General features: G+C 47.4%; 2 protein-coding genes across 6 annotated transcripts in view; one reads left to right on the top strand and one right to left on the bottom strand.

Moving 5' to 3' along the window:
• Positions 1-1,487: 1,487 nt before the first annotated feature.
• Positions 1,488-20,011, top strand: CD8A (CD8 subunit alpha). 4 transcript variants are annotated; one of them, XM_083833049.1, is made up of 6 exons: positions 1,488-2,283; positions 2,892-3,257; positions 3,927-4,019; positions 4,760-4,876; positions 6,732-6,762; positions 7,901-8,699. In XM_083833049.1, exons 1-6 carry the CDS (start codon positions 2,112-2,114, stop codon positions 7,926-7,928), a joined length of 807 nt encoding a protein of 268 aa, XP_083689175.1. In that variant the 5' UTR covers positions 1,488-2,111; the 3' UTR covers positions 7,929-8,699. The 4 variants fall into 4 exon arrangements, with proteins under 4 accessions (XP_083689175.1, XP_083689176.1, XP_083689174.1 ...); XM_083833048.1 differs by lacking the exon at positions 7,901-8,699 and adding an exon at positions 9,012-20,011 and having other exon boundaries at positions 1,500-2,283; XM_083833051.1 differs by lacking the exons at positions 1,488-2,283; positions 7,901-8,699 and adding exons at positions 2,546-2,775; positions 9,012-20,011.
• The window catches only part of RMND5A (required for meiotic nuclear division 5 homolog A), a 26,147-nt gene continuing 23,422 nt past the window's right edge, over positions 18,751-21,475 (bottom strand). For both annotated transcript variants that reach the window (XM_083833047.1, XM_083833046.1), the window contains exon 9: positions 18,751-20,469. In XM_083833047.1, coding sequence (XP_083689173.1) covers positions 20,406-20,469 — 64 coding nt within the window. In that variant the 3' untranslated portion in view covers positions 18,751-20,405. The remainder of the gene's footprint in view (positions 20,470-21,475) is intronic.

Here is a 21,475-nt window from a genome sequence, read left to right as displayed (position 1 = left end):
ACCATCATCTCCTGTTACTCAGCAATGCGACCTTCATCCCGTGCTGCAAAACGGGCAACATCAGAAGAGGCAGGGCCTGGTGGTACCTTTTGTGTAGGGGTGAGTCACAAAGCGCCTCCGCAAATAAAAATACGAGGAGGAAAAGGAGTCCTCTGAGTGGTGACGCAGGGCCCAGGGCCTGAACACGACACAGGAAGAGGTGGCCTCGTGTGGAAACCAGCTCAGTCCGTCAGCCACGAGGACCAAGCTGAAGGTCCTAAGCTTTCCTTAGGAGAGGAAACTGGGTTCCTGTTCGGTATCTGGGACCGACCCATAATAAAATCACACTGAGGTGGAGAAGTGGAGTTCCTGGCCTCTGAAGTGGAGAAGTGGAGTTCCCGGCCTAGGCTCCTCCATTAGTCAGTGAAGCCAGGCACTTCCCAAAAGCAGCTTATCCCATGATAAAGGCAGCACAGTTCCACTTAGGTTAAGGAGAATAAACTGCCCCCCAAAAGAGAAGGGGCCTACACAAACAGCATAACTTAGAAGTCACGTTCAGAGATGGCCAGAGTCCTAAGTGATTTCTTTTACCTCAGGTCTGATGTTACCTCAGGTCTGATGTTCACATTTGCTTGATGGGATTTCAAGACTCAGAGCCTTGTAATGTTATTTAACTGATGAAACCTGTTCTCTTTGTGTTTTGAAAAAAGAATCTGTTCTATTTCACGCAGACAAGTCTTACAGCCTCACCAAAGCACGTTTCACAGATCTTAGTGGGCCTAATACACGCTCTCCTCACTCACCAAAATGTTTTGAGGCCCAGTGAAATGAGCCCCGTTCCTAGCCCATTTAGCTCACTTTCTCATAACCGTCACGTCTAAGCAGCAGCCACAACAGCAGTTTTATCAGTCAGCAGTGCCTGATTCCTGACATGCCCAGGAACAGGGGGCTTTCTTTGCAAAGGAGTAGTAGAAATACACCTCCCACAGAAAGAAAAATAATAATAATCATCATAGAATAATTAAGGTTGGACGAGACCTTCAAGACCATCTGGTCCAACCACCCCCCTACCACCAATGTCACCACTAACCCACGTCCCCAAGCACCAGGACCAACCTTTCCTTGAACACCCCAAGGGACGGTGACCCCACCACCTCCCTGGGCAACCCGTCCCAATGCCTGACTGCTCTTTCTGAGAAGAAATGTCTCCTCATTTCCAACCTGAACCTCCCCTGGCACAACTTGAGGCCACTCCCTCTAGTCCTATCTCTAGTTACCTGCGAGATATAATAATAATAATAATAATAATAATAATAAAAAAAAAAAAAACAAGTAGGAAGGCCAGGAAATACCAACAAATAACCCCACCAGCCTGGTGAAACTGTTGCTACTCTACGTGCAAATGCCAGGAAGCCCAACCCCTCCCAATGTGCAAGTGGTCACCTGAAGGCAAAAACAAGGGCCCTGAATGCTGAAGCGTGTAAAGTTTTTTTTGGCAGTACGGAAGTCCCTGCGGTTGGAGATGAAAACCACAAGATGCTCAAAAAAAAAAAAAAAAAGAAAAGAACACATGCCACTGGGGCATGGGGCTTTCTTGACGGGTTTTGCACCAGCGACCACCTGCCTTGCACAAAGCAGCTTTTTCAGAGCAAAGAACAATTGCAGAGAACAATCGGGCTGAAGAACTCTGCTACATGTCAGCAATGCATGGGTTTGGACATAAAAATATATATGTATATGAATATATGCTGTAAAATATTCCCGCATCTTGTTTGCTCTGTAATAAAATAGCGTGCTCTTCCACCTACACCAGACCTGAGTACACACAAGTGAAGGCAGCAGAACCTCTGCCAAGAAATGCAGCGTGGGGCCTGCGTCCATGGCATGGCACTCACCCATGTTTTCTGCAGAGCTGGACCTGGTGTGAGTGCCCCGAACGGCTGGGAGACAGCAGTCTGCAGTGGCTGATCTGATTTCAAGCCCATGAGTTGGCAGTCTGAATCTCTAGTGAAGTTGCCACAGCAAAACCCTTAAGGCACCATTAAAATAAATGCCATAATGACAAATGAGCCCAAGTTCTGGAACAGAACTGAATTTCTTCAGAAATCATTGCGTGTTTCATTTCACCTCAGATGCTGAGCACCGGCTCTTCACTTAAGAGGGTCCTGGTGACATCACATCCTCTCCAAAAAGCTGCACAGCCTCCGAAGGCAAGCGAGAAAGATCATCTGTGCTCCGCTGCCTTGTCCCCGAGGATGACGGACGCATCTCCTGCGCTGCTCCTCCTGCTCAGCCTGGGGCTCTGTGAGTACGGGACTGGGATTCTTGGTGACCTTTTCCAGGGGGAGCGAGTAAAACGGGTTAAGGCGTTCCCCCTTCCACCGAATCCAAGGGACTGGGGAAAACGATCAGTGGGGAAAATGAAGAGCAAGCCCAAAAGACAAACGATCAGGGCTGCTCAGTGAATGTGGAGGGAAGGAAAGCAGGAGCGGCGTGACTGCAGCGTGACACGCAGCGGGAACACAGCCCGCTTGGACAGGAGTTACTGGAGGGGACGGGGAATGGCAAAAAAAAAAAAAAAGGGGGGGTGGGAAATAGCAGTTGTTATTAGGGAATCACTTCAGATTAGCTGGGAAATGTTACCAACCCTGAGAACGCAGCTGAAAGCTATTCTGAAGGGCAGCATCCATCTTAAAGCCCGGGTGGCTGAATGCTGAGTCCCCCAGGGACTCAACCAAACCACCCAAGCGTGCCGGATGGCGCGGTCCTCCCTTCGTGTCTTCCTTCAGGGCACAGGTGCCAGCCCTGGGGCTGCCCAAAGACCCCCAGGAGCAGCCCCTGCGCTTGCCTGGAGCGGTGCCGCTCTCCCCGAGCGGGCTGCGAAGGGTGATGGTGGACTTGTCCCCCCGCAGGCTGCCCTGGAGCCCAGAGCCAGAAGTACGTGACAGTGCCCAAGTTCTACGACAGCAAGATCACGCACCCCGAGAGGGGAAAGCCACTGAAGCTGGAGTGCACGAGTTCTGCAGACAGCGGCATCTCCTGGATCCGCCAGGACAAGGCTGGGACCCTTCACTTCATCGTCTATATTTCCGCCTTGTCCAGGACAACCTTTGAGGGGAGCCAGAAAACGTCTTCACGCTTTCAGGTGTCGAAGAGCGGCACATCCTATCGGCTGCAGGTGAATTCCTTCGAGGCACAGGACGAGGGGATCTATTTCTGCACCGTCAACTTCAACCAAGTGCTGTACTTCAGCTCTGGCCTACGCGTCTTCTTCCCAGGTCAGCAACGTCCTCACCTACCTCACTTACACCCAGCACCCCTGCCCATGCCTTTTTTATTGTTGTATTGCCCCCAGTCCCCATCTCCCTACTGCTTTGCCCAAGGCATCTTATGCCCAAGGCCCTGGTCCTCCTGCTGGAGGCTCCCTGCTCACCGTCTCTGCTTGCTCGTCCCGGCCCAAAGACGAAGGTGGTTGAGCAGACCCAGCAGCACCTCCCCATCCCACCGGTGGCTGAGGGGATGAGAGCAAAAAAGTCCACAACCACCCCCTCCTTCCTCACTTCGCCTCGGCCCTAGAAGTCCTGCCAAGCTCTGAACGCTTACAGCACCTCAAACAGAAACTCACAGGCGAGGCTGGAGGTTGGACCGAGGAAAGAAAAAAAAAAACAGGTCTCTCTCAGGACATGTGTCCTAAGAGCTACAGATAAGAGCTCAGAAATTGAGAAGTGGTGGCAGAAAGCAAGAAATTAGGAGCCCACAGCTATCAGCCTGCAGCTCAGCAACACAAGCTCGCCCCAGGGGAGAGTTTCAGGGCATTGCAGTCCCAAAATGGGCCCTACGAAGACCTCCCAAGCTGGCAACAGGAGCAGCCGTTCCCCAGCACGGGTGGGGGTGAGCTATTTCGTTCTGTCTCGCTGTGTGCTTTATTCATCCCCTGTCACTTACAGTCACCACGACAGCGGCGCCCGTCACAACCGTGCCCACCACCCAGAGCGCCCAGGTCACCAAGAGGAACGTCTGCCTGCAGAGCCACGAGGCAGGTAACCCAGGGGAGGCAGAGGGAAGGAGGGGGGCTCTGCCAGAGGGGTTGCTGTGGATCCGAAGGGCTTAGCTGAATGCCTGTAGTGACCACAGGCATTTTGGGATGGGTGGGGGGTCCTTTTAGCCCTGTCAGAATTGGAGAGCTGCAGTCGAGAGGGTTCAATTCTGACTCCATTTCGGAGCAGGCCGCCCAGGGAAGCTGTGGAGTCCCCATCCCTGCGGGGGTTAAAGAGATGTGTGGATGTGGCACCAAGGGACATGGTTTGGTGCTGGGACTTGGTGTATCAGCTTGATGGTCGGACTTGGTGATCTTGAGGGTCTTTTCCAACCTAGATGAGCCCATGGTTTGGTGACTCCAAACGCAGATTTCATCCCACCTGGGATGACTCACAAAGCATCAGCATGCCTGGTGGCTGGGCACTCCAAAAAGAGGGAAAGCCCTGTGTGCTAGCACCAGTTTTAGCCTCAGCAAGAGACACGAGAAGACTTTTGGCTCCCTCAGCTCCCCAGGACCTTGGATGTCAGGGATGTCACCTGTGGACACCCCTCGTCCACACCTCTCCCTCTGCAGGCTGGGGAAGCCCTCTCCTCACCTACAGCTCCCACCAGCCTCGCTGAAAGCCAGACGGGTCCCTTTGCTTGCTGGGCCTCCAGGTGGCTCCGCCAGGGCCGGCCATAACCCCAGCCGTGAGCGCCTGCGGGACCTTCCCTCTTTCTTCTCTCTCCTTTATTCCTGCAGAGACGAGCAAGGAGAAGGAGCTGAATTTCTTCTGTGAGATTTTCATCTGGGTTCCTTTGGCTGCTGCCTGCATCCTGCTTCTCATTGCCCTGGTCATCACCATCGTGCTGTGCCAAAGTAAGTCGCACCCCGAGCCCCTGCAGATGTTCCTGAGCCTCAGGCCAAAGAGCAGAGCCCGGTCCTTCAGCAGAATGGGCTTTCTGGCTCTTCCCCTCGCGTAGCTATCGAGTAACCAGGACACAGTGAATGCAAAAGGGCCACTCTTAAAATTCATTTCCGTATCTTCCTCACCTGTAGGTTTAGCTTGAGAAACAAGCATCAAATTCTGTATTTGATAATAATATAAGACAACATATATTCTGTTGTCTTATATTATACATATAAACAGAGGAAACTTACCCTACCAAACTGTATCAGTCCTACCATCCTTAAATCAGTGTATCAGGGGCAAAAGTACCGGAACACTTTGACAAAACAGGATAAAGGTGCTTCAGCATGGGACTTGCAAATTCAAATGACTCTGATCAGCAGCTTGAGCTACAACCAACCTAGCTACTTAATACCCAGCTTCAGAGGCCGGTGCAGTTCAAGCAGTAACACAAGGTCTCTAGGAAGGTAGAAGTCCTGCAGCTGAATTTCATGTTTGAAATGTCTTTAACTTACCCTCAGCAAGCAGTGAGAGCAAACTGATTTAAATCAGTTTAATGCCCACTGAAAGCGATTTAGCTTTCCTTTGGGGAAGTGCCCAGACACCCCCAGCATCTGCACCGATTTCGTTACATGGCTCAGCTCGTTAGTGTGGATCACTGCCATGCTCCGCTGCTGAATTAACCTCACTACATCCTCACTGACCCTACAGCCTGGAGCTGATGTGAGATTAACTTACCGGTTTAACAAGTAAAATTTTTCAGCATCTGCTAGCCCCGAAAAACACTAATCTCCACTACCCACGGCAATAGGAAGGAATACACGAACAAACACTGATAAACCCCGGCCAAAACCCCTTCTTCTTGAGGGAAATGGCTGCTGAAGCACTGGAGAGACAGGAGTTTGGTGTCCTGTGGTGGGTCCAAACTCCCCCTAAAGCCCCCAGGACCAAGAGCACCCCACGTGCACCAGGATTTCCTGGTGCCGTGCAATGCCATTAACTTAAAAACACTACTCCACAATTTCTTTCTGCCTTTTAATGCTGATTTGCATTACCAGCGGAAAGCCATTAGCTGCATTAATTTCTGCAGCAGGCAGCACAAACCCTCAAGGCAGGATTTTTACATCAAGACACCTCCCTTTCGTGCTAAAATTAACGGTTTAACATTGTATTTTCCTGAACACATCCTGAAATAATGACGTAGATGCTAAAATGGGAAAGAGCATCGTTTGGGGGGGATGGATCCTGAGCTGATCTAAGTCAGGTTAGAGCCACAAAAAAAGAGCGTGTTTAACAAATGTAGTCTAAAGGCAGAGCTCCGTGTCTCTCTGCATCCCTCTGCACATTTGTAACAGCAGCGAAGAAGCCCAGAGGGTGAAACCAAGCCCAACAAAACCCTCGTGGTGTGTGAAGACAGATCGCAGCCACCTGGAGAGAAACTTGGCCGCGCGCTGCGTGGGATCCACGCCACTCGCCTGCTGTAGAAATAACTGCTGCCAACGGATTTTCAGCAGCGTGCCAGAAAGTCACTGGAGAGAGCAAAAAATAATTCCCCGTCAGTGTTGGCAGGGTGACCCTGCTACTGCTGCTCCCAGGAAAATACCCTTTAGTTTGTGATAATCCTGGAGCCGAGAGCCGGGGGAACGTTCAACACTGCTCACTTGTGTGGCTTTCCCCCAAAATACGCTTGGTTGATCAGTCTTCAAGTAAAGAGAAGGGTGGCAGGGTGCTAGGGAATGCCAGCTCGATGCCACTGCTGCATTTCTTTACGAAGCTGTGACTTGGTGTCTCCGAGCTAACACATTTTCTTTTTTTTCATTTTAGAAACCAGGCGACGCAGATGCAGGTGTAAGAGGTTAGTGCTTGGCAGCTGGTGACACTTTGCAACTTGTTGGTGTCTCACACTGAAGTGACACAGCAAGCAGGTGCCAAAAAGCACCTAAAAGTCTTCATTCGGTACACGGTGGTTGGGACGGGGCTGTGTGATTGGGGGGGGGGGGGGGAAGGGTGAAGGTAGAAACAGAGAAGAGTCTCTTCTTGTGCTTGCTTTTTAAGTAATTCAAATCCCTGAGAGCTGATGCTGCAGTAGATACTAAACAGAGAGACAGGAGGCATTTGCAGCAGTCTAAAACCTTTGCACATCTCCCAGAAATGAGCATTACCGTTGTGCATTTCTAACGTGCTGCTCCAAAAAAGCTGCGTCTATAAACTATGAACAGGTTCCGCTGGTGCTAGCAGAATGCCCTCTGCACCGTTTTGGAGCAGCACCACCGCAGCCGTATGCTTCTATTTCCCCAACAGGCACCTCAAAACAGCAAGGAAAAGGCTCATGCAGTGTGAAACGATTTTCTTAAGAAACAGCAAGTTAGACATTTGTAGCTTTAGAGTTCATTTATTTTCTAGGGCAGACAGGAATCCTTTTTTCTGCTTTCTCCTTCCTCTACCTCTCCCCATCTACCCATTCCACTCATCATCCCAAGCCACCAGGAACAGTGTAATAATACTGCAGTAAGCAACTCGCCATTTATAAGCAAGGAATCCTCCTGCCCGCATGCAACGCATAGTTTGCTTCTGCAAACTGACCTCCCTGCAGCTGGTTTCTTCACCTGCTAGGTGCAGAAAACCACCCGTGCGCTTTTGCGAGCCCCGTGCTGAGAGAGCACCCCAGGGCTTGCACAAAGAGCAGCGCTCGAGCACGGGATCCCTGCTGCTGCTCCAGCCACGCCAGTACTGGGCTAGCGGTAGAAAAACGAGGTTGCAAGAAAGGCTGGGACAGTAATTTCACACTAGCGGAGCCTCGTTCTTTGCAAATCAAGCATCTTGCAACCAAGGTAAATGCGGATTCCTTGTTACACATCTGTAGGTTTCACAGTAAGAGAAGAACCACACTTTAATTATACAAATAAATTAATACAATCAATCAAAAAGCTGCTATTAATGGATTAAAATAAAACAAAACACAACAACAACTCTATCTCCCCCCGCATTTACAGAAAAGGGATCCATACAGTTTTGTTTTAATTTTAAATGCACGAAACTCAGAGAAGGCGTCAGAAACCAGTGCCTGAAAAACGTGTTACGGAACTTTTACAAAGGCTATTTTCCACACCCAGCCCAGCACACTTCTGATCTTTGCCTGACTTTCCCAGGGCTAAACCTTAGCGAAGACTCTTCTCCGAACGCTGTTTAGGACAGTGCCTGCATTCCTCGCTTATCTCAATTCCTGCTGCCAGCCCTGTGCAGAGATGCGTTCTCCCTCGGGGAAATCATCCTGCACAACTGTAGAGTTCTTCAGTTTTCCACTGATGGAGTGGTTGGGTTACACGTGCCTCAGGAAATCATCTCGTCAGGGACAGCTTTCCTTTGGTGCTGCTAACATGACAGAGTTATGTTTTAAGCAACTGTAGCGTATTTAAGCTTTTATTTAGAGAGGAAATCCCTGCTGCTGTTAGCAGTTGCCACTTATTGAAATGAAGCTCCCTGGAAGTTCACAGCACAATTCTTTCAATTAAAGAGCGCCTGAGGATCTGGCCTGGGATTCTTTCTGGCACCTGAAGCATTTATTTTCCACCGCGAATCAATCTTCAGCGAAAACAGATGCCAAATCTTCAACTCATTAAATCATAAAACTATCAGTTGCTGGGGACCAGTAACGTCTGTCACTTTGGGAGCACGCTTGTAGCCTATAAAGCCTCCTAACAAGCAACGGGAGCAGTCCTTATGAGCCGATAACAGCTCCCCTGCCTCCCAAAAGCCCTCAGCTATCCTCCCTTGCTTTCAGGGCAGCATTGTGTTCGCAGAAGGAGCGGGACAAGGCTCCTTGCGATGATACAATGGAAATGTGCAAAGGTTAAAGGTAAATTTTAAAATGACCCAAAAAAGTTTGTTTAAATAATAATAATAATAATAATAATAATAATAATAAAAATTGCTTAGCAGCTTATCTTAAGCCCTGCTACTGAAGGGGCTGCTGGAACACTTCGCAGCCTGCTCTTTGAGGTCCCCAGCTGCAGACCAAGGCCAAGGGAGCTGATCAGCAGTGTTACAGCAATTGCCTTCTTGTTTGTTTCACGTCCAATAAATCACAAACTTTTCTCTCTCTAGACCTGCGAACGGGAAGCCCAAAATGAAACCCAACATGCCAAGCCAACAGATATGAGCATCTGCACCTCTTGGCTTCTGGATCCCCTTCTGGGAGCTATCGCTGCAAATGCCCATCACCTACACGATCCGTATGGCTACTACTTCTTATGCACTCTATCCTGAGAAATTCGAAAAGACAAGTGTCCAGATGGAGCAGAGGCACGTGGAAGGCAAGCAGGCGCTTCCTCTGCGAACTGCGTGCCAAAGCACAGCTCCTTCCGCAACCTGAGGTTTTCAAATTGATTCCCAAGGCCAAACGTCACCTTTAATCCCAATGACAGAGCTCTGGCTCAGGCAGAAGAAACAGGTCAATCCTGACGCCAACATACCTCGCTGATAAACTGATGAGGAATAAGGGTATCGCCTGGACCTCTGCTCAAGGGTGTGCAATGATTCTTTCTAAAACGTGGCAAAAAGCTGAATTTGCTCCCAAATGATTTACAAAGAAAACAATCTCACTTAATATACCCACTTCTTGTGGTGCCACGCATCTCCTAGAATCTCCATCTAATACAACACAAGGTCACACTGAGAAAGTAAATACGAATTAAAGGGCTTTACTCTTCAGGGTTTTACAGTCCTGTAAGCTAAAGCTTACTGTTTCCCTCTTGCTATCCTTGTTCTGCTGCTAGCCCCACTTCCACAGATTTCAGCAGTTTTGCCTGAGCACGGAATGGGAGGTTTTCTTTCTTTCTGGAATAAATGGTTGAGTAGTTAAAAAAGAAAAGAAAAAGTCTTTGTTATTTGTTTTGGTTAAGCAGGATTTTTAGCATACCAACTTGGGACATATTGACTGATCTAAATGAGAGTTCCGGGTTTTTCTAGCTGTATACTTGATGTAAATATTTCCTTATGACACTGGCAAATCAACAACTGGGACAAAAAATAAAACGGTATTTCTAGTCAGATTTACTAACGCTTCTTTCTTTCTTTCTTCACTTTCTAGCTTCAGAAAAGCTAAAAATCTATGTGAAAATACAAACGAGAGTTTGAGGCAGTCACGGGTAAGGGAAAAGGCAGTGACTTACACACCAGCCTGGGCTTTAGGGTGCCAGAGTTTAGCTTCCAGTTTACCACAGCCTTGAAACAATCTCTCTAAAATTATTTTCCCTGGGACTTGCAGGATGGGCCCAGTAACGCTCCCCCGTGCTTTGAAGGTGGATGAGATAAAGGCTCTGCAGGTGCTTTGGTATCCTTGCCAAGGGACTGATAAAAGCCTGGAGAGAAAGGAAAAAAAAAAAAAAAGGAGAATGAAAAACTCTTTGCTAATCTGCAAACAAGCTGGGAACGAGAGAATTGAGAGAGAAACAGTTCTTAGCTCCTTGTAAGACTTAACTGGAAAAAAATAGAGACTAAGCAAGTGTATCTAAACAACAGCGGACAAATACTGAGTGACAGAACTACACGAACACATGCTGTAAAGAAAAAGCTGAACTAAAGTCTCAATGTCGAGCTGTAGGTGAATGCTGAGACATAAGCACTACGAGTACGGTGACCTCGTTCAGCCCCCAGGTGCCGTGCTGCAGCGAGGGTCTCAGCGCAGCTGCGGGGGCACAAGCTCAGTGCCAGGGGCTCGGCCAGCTTGATGCCCAGCGCGCAGCTGCGCCCTCACGCTCGGAGCAGACGCACTCCCCGACCTGCTTCCAGGCTGCTCAGGCCCAGCCTTCACCCCCGCTTTAACAGGCTGCGGTTAGCCAAACCAGTCTGAGCCCGTCCTACGGCCAGCTCTAACCACGCAGATGAAAGGCTCAGGCCTCTCGTCTCTCCCCCGCGAGCACCACTTGTATTATTAGCTTGGAGGTGCTGACTTCATTTGAGACGAATGTTTGCACTTGCAAAGCCTTAACTCCGTCCCTGCGCAGCTGTTTTACGAAACGTACGGACGTCGCTGCCTCACCAGGAGCATCCCCCGCAGCTGCGTCCGCACTGCTCTCAGCCATTTCACCCTCGCACACAAGTGCGTTGCGCAGTTTCGGCCAACGTGCTGTGTCCCAGGCCGCCACGCTCCCGTAGCCCAGGCTGTCAGGCGGTGCTCCGCCCGAACCGGGGCTAGCCCCGAAACCTAAAGCCTCTCCCAGCAACTCAGGCCATCTCCCCTCAGTACCGGTCACCGCACCAACTGCAGTGCCGGCACAGAAATAATCCTCCTGGCTCACTTGGCACAGCTGCAGTCCCGCAAGGACTGAGATGCAAGGGTTTTTCCACTGCTGGTGGTGAGATAAAGTTAGCGCGGGGGTGGGCGGCTGCTGGAGTTCCCCATCTGAACGCAGAGGTCTCACCGCGGCTGCAGGAGAACCGATCAGGAAAGCAATGCAACAAGTACAGTTAATTAACCAAGGAAGGGAAACGGTGTGCTTAAAGATGTCAGCGCCAGGCCTGGCTCTTCTAGGAGCTACAAGATCAGAGGGTTACACGGCACAAAATGTCCCCAGGACAAACCGAAAGGGCAACCCAAAGAAGGGAAAGAGGGGCTGGGAAGACCAGTACGGACACTGAACGGTTTGAAGAATAGTTTCTGATTCCCTGCTTCTGAGCTAAACGAGCTGTCCTCTCCTTTAAACATCTGTAGATTTGAAGGACCCTGAGCAGAGCTTGTAGGACAAGCTGCTAACTAAAGACACTCAGAAAGCTCTTCCTCCCCTGCGCCTCCTCAAACAAAAGACCAGGTGTTGTTTCGCTCGGCTGTAAAGCCTGTACCTTCAGAAAAGAAAGTCCGAGCAGCTCACGCAGTAACTGGTGAAGAGATGAAGCTCTACAGCTGACACACCTCGTGAGCCAGCCCTTACCACTGGATCCAAAAGGCAAAGGCCGGTCTGCTGGCCGGGAGCGCGCCGCAGCTCTGCGTCCACCCGCACCCCCGTGTGCCTTCGCAGGGGCTCTCATCACGGTCTTTGGCGTTACAGAGTCACTGCTGCTGAAATATCCACCCCAAAACATGAGGCTTAAAACGCGAAGGGATGTGATCCGTCTGCCTCGACGTTCGCCCCTCGATTGCAGAGACCCGGCTGCACGCACTCACTCCATCAATCCAGAGAGACTCCTCTTAGGGAGAGGAGATGACTGCAGACATCTCTCTCCCTCACCAGAAACAACTGAAGGAGCCCAGACGTGCCTCTTTCAGACTGCTGAAGGCGACGAGAGCCCACCCTCGCTGCCTACAGGAGGGTCTTGCACACGGCCGCTCCAAGGAGCCATCATTTTTTCCCCTCAGCCTTAGGCATTGCTTGTTCCTCTCCATGACACCCACCGTGACCTCCCCCTGCTGCTCTGGCTCTTTCAGAGGGCTTTGGAGAAAGAAGGTGAAACGATCGGGCTGCAGGCTCCTGCTGGTTCCCACAAAGAGCTCCCACAGGGAGCGTTTCCTTTAAAATGCATCCCCCCCAGCACAGCGGCTGAACGTGGCCTGGGACGTGCAGAGGTTGAAGGTGTGGTGCGAAACGCTGAACAGAGAACCCAGCAGCAGCGTTGTTCTGTGTTCTCCCCCCTGTGCTCTGCTGCTCGTGAACGAAGTGATCCATCCGTTGAACACTTACTGCTGGCTCTTACTGCTATGAGGACAGAGGGAGGTCGATCCCGTGGTGAAAACCAGGACACGGGTGTTTAAAATCAACAGGTACCTCACGAGGCTGAACAGCTGGGAAACGTTTCTCACTGCAAAAAACAACTGCGATGAGATAAGCAGAAAAAAAAAAAAAAAGCAATACCTAAGCAATGTGAAATACAGATATTGGGGCACTGACACCTCCTGACATCCCCAATGTGGGTGCTCCACCGAGCAGCGCTGCGCTAAGCCCCTGGTCCTGCAGGGAGGCTGATGCAGCCAGAGCCCTCCTGACACCGCAGATGGATGCAGGGAGGGGACTGGAAGCAGCGCTTGCTTCAGGAAACCTGCATCGGCACGGGAAATCGACAGCTGGGGAAAAAAGAAAATTAAGACACTGCCAGGCGCAATTACACAGCATAAAACCCACTGCGCAGCGGGGTCTACTGGCTTTTGACCCCTGATTGATCTGTTCACCCCAGCGCCAACTTCAGGAGGGGTTGGGGTGGCTCCTGCCTGTCCCTACACACGCCTCATGCCACGTTTCTACTCTGCCAGCCACAGCTCACATCGTGCTGCAGGGCACCGTTCTCAGGACCCAGCCTGCACCCAGATGAACACCGACCATCACCCAAGTGCCCGCAGCAACCCATACCTCTAGTCTAAGCTCTGGTTGCACGGCCAGATATCTTAAAAGAGACCAGAGAGGAAATCTTGGAAGATAACTGAAGGCTTCGTTCATAAATTCATGAGCCTAGAAAATTCCTAGCAATGTCAGTGCTGCAAAGGAGGGCTTTCATTGTGCCTGTGCACTACAGTCCTTCTTTAAAGCTCTCCCTGTTTCTCCCTGTTTCTCCCCTGTTTTTCTCCCTATAAAGCAAGCCCCATCAATGGGGGCATCACAAATTCCCCTGCCTGCCAGTTTCTGGACAGTATCATCACAGCTGTCAGCTACAGGAGCACCGCATTTTACTGGGCATAACCAAGCTATTAAAAATAAACGGCTGTTGACTGAAGTCTATCAGCAGCTTTCAGCTCCTTGCTGTCAGCTGGGCACCACCTTCACTTCTTTATCACGTTTTTGCATCTCTTTAGAAAGCAGATCTCGGTGTTCTCTGACTTTGGTTCTTACACCTGTGAAGATGACAGAAGGATGTGTGACTCAAACTACGTACTAAGCTGGCTGCAAACTGCCTAGAAGGTATGTGTAGGAACATTATCCCTCTGATCCCTTGTCGCAGGTGACATGAGTTAGCACGGACGTATTAAGGAAAGAGCTCTGAAAGCAAATCTCTCTGCCCGTGGGCTTTGTGCTCTAACACACATCCATGAATCGTTGTCTGTCCTAGGGGTAACTTGCTCTCACATCTCTTCTTACATCTCCTCATGGGCCTTTCTGCTTGTGAGCACTGCAATTTAAGGATGTTTTAGGGAAAAAAACAAAAACAAAAAACCACTCTGAAGTGCTGTGATTGAGCATTGGCTGCTCAAACAGCAACATCGCTCCTGCAGAAGGTCAGAAGAGTCCGAGGCAGCCTGGAGTAAGGCAGAGGCCACAGGCCAGAAGCAGCAGCTACGGATGGATACCCCAGAAACGAGGAGCACTTCCCCAGCAGACATCCACGAGAAGCTGGGTGATTTTCCATCACCGAGGAGCCCCCCGGCAGAGGCTGTAACGAGCTCCCCAAGGCAGGACTGAGCTTCCTGAGCCAGTCCCTTCCGTGCAGTCCCACGAGCAGGTCACTTTGCAGTTCAGGCCGGCTGCAGCCAGCACTGTCTGATTAAATCTATTCGGAAGGCAAAAAAAAAAAAACCAAACAAACCACGATTTTTGCACTGGAGCCATAACAACCAGATGCAAACACCGCTGCAGGGGTGAGAGGGGAAAGAGCCAAGAGCCAGCCCAGCCCTGCCGCAGAGGTGAATGCAGATGCCTCCAGCAAAGCAGGTTAGGAGCAACCTGGCTGGATTTGGGGCTGAGCAGCAGTACCTGGGCGAGAAACCAGGGCTGCGATTCGCACCACCAAAGCAGGGAGGACTGCCGGAGCTGGAGCCTAGAGAGGCAGCTCAAGGGAACTCGTTTCTCTGTGCAGGAAGCTGGTGTTGCACTGACCCTACAAAATCTGATAGCTTTTTGCCAGTTACATGTGTAAGAGGTTTAGGTCACAGGGTTAGGTGGCTGCACTGGGTGCAGAGGAAATGGCCGGGAGCTGTTTGGGGTTAATACGAAGCAAACAAGAGTCTGAGATGCAGAACGATTTTTAAAGACAAGTAGAAAAAATAAATGTGTCCAGAGGTTGAGGGTTTCCTAGCAGGGAGTAGCTCAAAGCTTCATCAGAAGCTGATGGGCTAAGGGCAAACAACACAGGGGATAACAGTCAAAAGAATAAGAGCTGATTTATGATTTAGACAGAACCTCAACTAATGAAGGAAAAAAGATACAAGGTGGTCACTGAAAACTAAGAAGCTGAGGGATGCATCAGACACCCCCACAACACAAAGCCTCCTGAATTTGTTGCCTCTGTTAGACACCGATTCTTCCTCATCCAGCGGTTCACTTACTCCAAAATATTTTCTGAGTGATTTTCTGAGCCAGTTCAAGTCCCTTCTCGTCTGTCCAAGGCTGTATTCACTGCTGCAGCGAAGGCACCTCAGCTCAGCCCTAACTCCTTGGACTAAAGCTATGCCGCACGGCGTGCAAGTGCTTGGGAGCCACCCCGTGGGAACCATACCCCTTCAGCATTCAGTACAGAAAAGCATGATAAGGTAAAAGAAACAGTGACCGATAGTGTCCAGGAAGAACTGTAAAGAGACAGTGAAATGCGAGCCTCCTGTAACCGGGTTTCTTCTTTCCAATTCATCTGACATAAAACCCGTTTGATGCGCAGGGTCAGCATGACCTATGCATCACTGGATTGACATCCCGGGCTCTGTTAAATAAATGCAATATTGTTTTTGTTCTAGGAAAGCGTTTACATTTTTGCTTGTGCTCCACGTTCTTGGAAATCTCTCTAAATAATTCAGAAACCCTGGAAAACACTGGAATTTAGGAAAAAATTGAATAATTGTGTATGTTTTTCCTCCCTCTGCAGCAAACGTCTCATGGATGATGCTAAAGAAAAACGGAGAAGCTATTTGCAGCTTCCCCCACCTCCCTGATACTTTAACCAAAGAAAACCCGCTAACTTGACACTATAAGGAAGAAACCAACAGCAGCATCACCAGGTGTGAAAATAAACACGAGGGAGGAGAAAAGTGGGTGTCTGTTTCAAAGTCTGAGTTCACCTAAGCTTTGCTCACTCCAGTCCAGGTCAAAGCACCCCGCAGCTTCAGTGCCGAGTCTGCGTTCGAGTTTGCACTGGAACTGTGCCGTTTAGCTACATTCAAAAATAACACTCAAGATTGTAAAAAAATTCTTAGTTGTAAAGTAGAATACACACTGGGCCAGCCTACCGGGGCTTCTGTATTTGGAGGATACAGATAGAGCCGTCCCTCCCCATACCCTACCTTGATATTCTGCTATCCCAAAAGCATGCAACGAAGAAAGAAAAGTTAATGCACATTAACAAAGGTATGGAAGAAGCAGGGCGTTGCCCTTTAACTTAACCTAAAAGTTGAAAATCGTGGAGGAGCGAGCAAAAGTTTAACTTTGAAAGGCTGCTGGCAAGGAATGACAGGCTGTGATAGGTTAAGAAAGCGATCTGAATTCCTACTTTCCTTACCCTGTTACTTTTTTTACTGTAGATATTTTAGCCTTCGTGACTTCCCCTCTTCCTTTACTGATTGTGCACTTGTCCTTGAAGGTGCACCCACCACACAGATTTTGTGCTCCAACTTGATTTTAGTTTCCTGCCCTTTTCCTGCTTCTACCTTTGTGTTCTGACTGCTTTTTAATGAGGATTCCGATGGTTCTTCTGTTAAAAACTGCTACAATTAAGTTTGATATGAAAACATCAGTTCCTACATATGAGCCCAGCAAGATTCAATAGTTAACAGCAGGCTAAATGAGTGCAGTTTCTGTATTTTTCTATAGGGCTGCTAATTTAATGCAAACATGCAGTCATACCGAGTGTCACCTCACACATTTTTTTTTAAGCTTTTCTCTTGCACATATATATTAAGGCTTGAATTAAATTTAGAGTATTAATTAACACTGTGTTACAGTTCTCCTTATTATAGATCATCTCTGCCCCTCTCTCCTCTTTCTTCTATTCTCAAAGCATTTTTCCCTACGCTGCATTCTCCTAATACAAAAGGGAGATTACAAGAGTGGGAACGGGTTATAGGACACAACATTTTCAGAGAGACAAATCAACCTCTGCGGTGGCAAGCGCAGAAAAGAAAACAGTATTTTTGCAGTAGGCAAACAAACCCTGCAAGGAAAATCTAACCCAAACTTACTCTGTTACATCTGGTGAGTTGGCTCCAAGTAGTCATAACTAACTTCAACCTTAAACGTTAGCAGCACCCTGTAAAATGCTACAAAGAAAGGATGAAAGCTACAGGAAGGAGACAGATCTAAGTTAACAGGGATCTGAAGCTCTCAGTCATTAGTTCTAACGCAGAGCTTTTGCCGCAGCTTCCATACAAGTTAATTAACCTGACTTACAGACAGAAGGCTGAGATCAATACAGTATTTCAGAAGCAAAACACACTGATTCTTGGCAGGCACGACCAGTTGTTCAGCCATGTCCACTTGCAATTTACAGCGCCGAAGTCCCTGCAGGAATAAGACTTTCCTTATTGAAAAATACTTCAAGGTGCAGACCATCGACAGCTCTGAATGGGAGGTAAGGACACGAGCTTTGTCACAGTGATACGGTCACGTTACTCTGAAAGCGTTCAATAGGTTTTAACAACCACTTAAGGTCAAACAGGCTCTATACTATTTTCATCCCCTAGTACCTGTTTTTAAGGTTTGATTGTGTTTCCTGACACAAATCAGACTTCAAGCCCCACTAGAAATAGGAAATCTGCAGTGCTATGTCAAGACAGGTACAAAGGCTGGAACAGAGTCTATCAAAAGACATAAAACCAACGCTACGGAAGTTGTTTATAAGCACCCACGACAGAGCACCCAGAAGCTAAGCCTGTCAGAGAATTGTGGTCAGAGAAATCATGACTTAAAGCCCATCTGCATCACCGGTGCACTTGGTACCACAGAGCTGTGCTGCGACACAGTCTGCAAAGAAGGGTGGAAAGCAGCATTGCAAGCCCAGCGCAGCAGCTGCACGGTGATCTGGACACAGACCTCGCTGTGTCAGGTGAGTATTGTCCCTCTAGCTATGTGCAGCACGAGCCTTTTACTGAGACCGCTGCAAAGGGATTAAGTTAACAGTTTGAGAATATGGTATGAGAGCGTGATAGGGACATAGCCCAGATACCACCGCAGTGCTTCAAACTTTAAAGGTATTTAAAATCAAATACTCTACCATGGATGTTTCCAAGCTGCAGTAGATAAAGTGTACACACATCAGCTAACCGTATTTTAAGTCTGAAAACCTCCTGTCATTATTCCCTTTTCCCTGTGCAAGCACTTTCTCTGGTTACCAGAAGCAAATCAGGCCGCAGCAGGAGACAACTTGCGTCATTGCAGAGGGCAGACTGGATGACTGTAACAGCCGAAACGTAGGCAGCGTTTCACAAAAGCCCGGCACAGCATCCCCTTACTTCACGCACATAAGCGTTCTATATTAAACTGCTAGCATCATCTGTTGGTGGAGTTTCAAAACTGCAGGCAATTATTAAGTAACCACAGAGACAGCGAGAAGAATTGCAACGATCTTGTGATAACAGCCAGCTTTGTGAATTAGCTACTTATCTATAGTGAGCTATTTAAAAGGGGAAACAGGATCACTCTGTATTAAAAATGTTTCTAATATGTACGTTGAATTTTTAACATAGTGCCCTTTTATGTCTGCCATTCTTGTACACTAAGAATCGCACTAGAGGCATTACCAACACGAACCTAAGCTCACACCAATGCCAAAAAACTACCAGTGTGACAGAACGGAAAGGGAGATGCAGCACTTACACTCGTTTTTCTTTTGTTTAAGTAGTCCACATGTCATTTCATTTAAATCCAACGCATTAAGCAATTCCACTCCAAAGAAAAGACTAGAAGCAATTTCAGCAAGACTAGGAAACCTACATGGAAAATAATATCCTCACCCTTTTATTGTTGATTTACCATTTGGTAACCCAGTTGTTTTGAACTCAGTGTGAATACAATTTACGGTTTGCAGAAAGTCACACGCCTGCATTTTTCCACACGTATCAAACACATTTAAAGTTTAAAATGTGTGTGCCTCGACTCGCTCCTCTTAATGTCTCGTTAGGGCAGTCCATTGCCACCGATCCGATAGAGTCCAACTCAGTCTCTCAAGGCAGGCGACAAACAAATGCAAAAGGTGTAGGTTTCCCAAAGACGGTCTTCTCTGTAGTGCATTGTGCTAGTGCATTCAACCAGTGTGTCAGTATTCAACCATGTAAGCTTGGGTTGGTTTTGTTTGTTTGTTTTTACTACACATACAGAAATATAACTTTACATGTAGCTTTGCATGCCTTATGGCTGCTTGCCCTACTATAGGACAGTGCAATAAATACAAATATATGCACACTAGAAAAGATTTTAACTGCCATGATCTACATCTTGTTTATGAGTACAAATTTACCTAGTCACCAATATGACAAATTTAGCAGAAAAAGTAGCAATGGCAGTAATAATCTACTACAAAAACAAGGCTAGAAGCAAAGTGTTTAAGCTACAGAAAAATTGCTATCTCCTAATATATGATGTAGGGTGCAATTCTGCCGAGTGCAGAGTCATGATCAGTAGATTGCATCAGAACATGCTTTTCCCCCATTTAACAATGAATACTTGTACAATTTATTTGGTTTTGATAACTGTTTATAAATAGCACACTATAATGACTATTAAACTATACAGCAACATGACATTTATAGCCTAATCCTGAATACAAAGTTCAAAGAACATGACTACAAAGGCCAGAGAGCAAATGTCATCAACTAAAAGCATTTCCACTTCAGAATTTCGTTTTATTGAATATTCTCTTACACAAACATTTCTTGATCATGAAACCAAAGGAACAGGATTTCCTATTCCCTCTCTGTTCCAGTAGTAACTTATCCACACACCACCCTTATAAATTAGTGATGGATTTTAACGGGTAGCCCCTCAGGGCTATATATTTAATATATTTTATATATATGCACATTTACTTTGAATTCTATGTAAAAGTTGAAAAAATGCTTGAAAGAAAAACTCAGAATATATCACAGCTTTTTCAGCGAAAAAAATACAAATTAGTTTTATAACCACTATTCAATTTATCAAACTTTTTTTTTTCTGAAGTATTTACCTTTAATTATATACACATTACAGGAAATAAAACTTTTTCCACAAACATTCTCTAAGGTGACAGTTATCGATAGAATGATAGCAGGAAGAATATTAAACAAATGGGGGAGGTGATCAATTTCTGCCTTTAAAAAGTAAAAAGTCACCATATAATTAAGTACAAAAACCTGCATCGAATGACAACTGCTGGTGTAGTAACTTGATCAGGTATGGAGACCAAGAGTATAGGTAAAGCCCTATGGTAATAATATTTCTGTAGCATTTCCACTTGGTATGTATATACTAAATGTTGGCAAAGTTTCTGTAGCATTAGCTTATACAAACATAGGAGTCCTCAGTCTGCTGCATAAAATGGAACAGGTGTGTTTTAATTCTCCTGAAATGCACCTGAAATTCAGAGCGTCACTTACAAACTGCATAAGGAAACTTTTCTTCAGAAAAATATCTGTTTGGCGTCTCCGGGACTCTGTTCCATCGGACAATAGGGGCATTTTAATCTGGGGACAAAGAGAACGTGTTAGAATCACGGTACTGCAGAAAGCAGCCCAGTAGCCGTGCACTTTCTGGAGACTTTGCACTGCTGAAACAACTAAGAACTAAACTTTTTCCTCCATCACAATGGTATCGAGTTTGCGGTGACAGTCCTTCCTCTTCTCTCCCCACAGCATGAAGTGAACGTACTCTAAGGCTCCGCTAGAAGTTACCATATCACACTTTTTCTTCTAATTATGGATTTTCCTCACCTTTTACCCACTCACCTCTGAATCATTGAATACCAAGAAATTACGCTTCGTGGTTAATCTTTTATTTAAACTCTGAGGTTAGTTTGTTGTATTTTAGTCGTTCTAAACAGGCCGGTAGCTTTCAGTTTGACTTGATTAACATCCAGTCAGTTTTACTTCTGGTTCCCAAAATGCTGTGATTTTACAACCCGCTTAGATTTAGATTACTCCTGCAGGCTGTGGCTAAATAGGTCAGCCTGGCCTTCCTGCTGAGGTCTCCACTGATACAATTCCATCTGCTCTCTACATTTTTTTCTAGGATTGATGTATTTTTCTCCATCTCTAAGTCTGGGCTTTTCATCCCCGAGAGTTAATTTTATCAGAGCTGTCCTGTCACTGAAGCTGATGAATGAAAGCATCAGGAATAAATGATCGGGGACCAGAGTAATGTAGCAGAGATTTTACTGGCTTAAAATGGCTGAAGTCACCTATGAAAGCATATCTTTATGCTTCTATTTTTTTCCACTCAATGTTTTTAGTCATAGCGTCATTTATTTTCACAATGGATTTCACAAAACAACTTACAACTCTAAATTAAGCTGTCAGCCTTCACGGAAGCTGCATACGTTCAATCCAAATTACCACTGGTTCTTCCTGAAGGAAATCCATCTAGTTCTCCCTCTCAGATCTCCTCCCTTCCAAAAGCCCATAGGCATCCCACTGATATCTAAGGAGGAGTGATAGTTAACTATCCACTCAATTACTAAGCTGTATTTCCCCC

The sequence above is a fragment of the Anser anser genome, assembly GCF_964211835.1.
Source record: "Anser anser genome assembly, chromosome: 4".
Lineage (NCBI taxonomy): Eukaryota > Metazoa > Chordata > Aves > Anseriformes > Anatidae > Anser > Anser anser.
The sequence above is the reverse complement of the archived record's forward strand: the minus strand, read 5'-3'. Positions and strand labels throughout refer to the sequence as shown.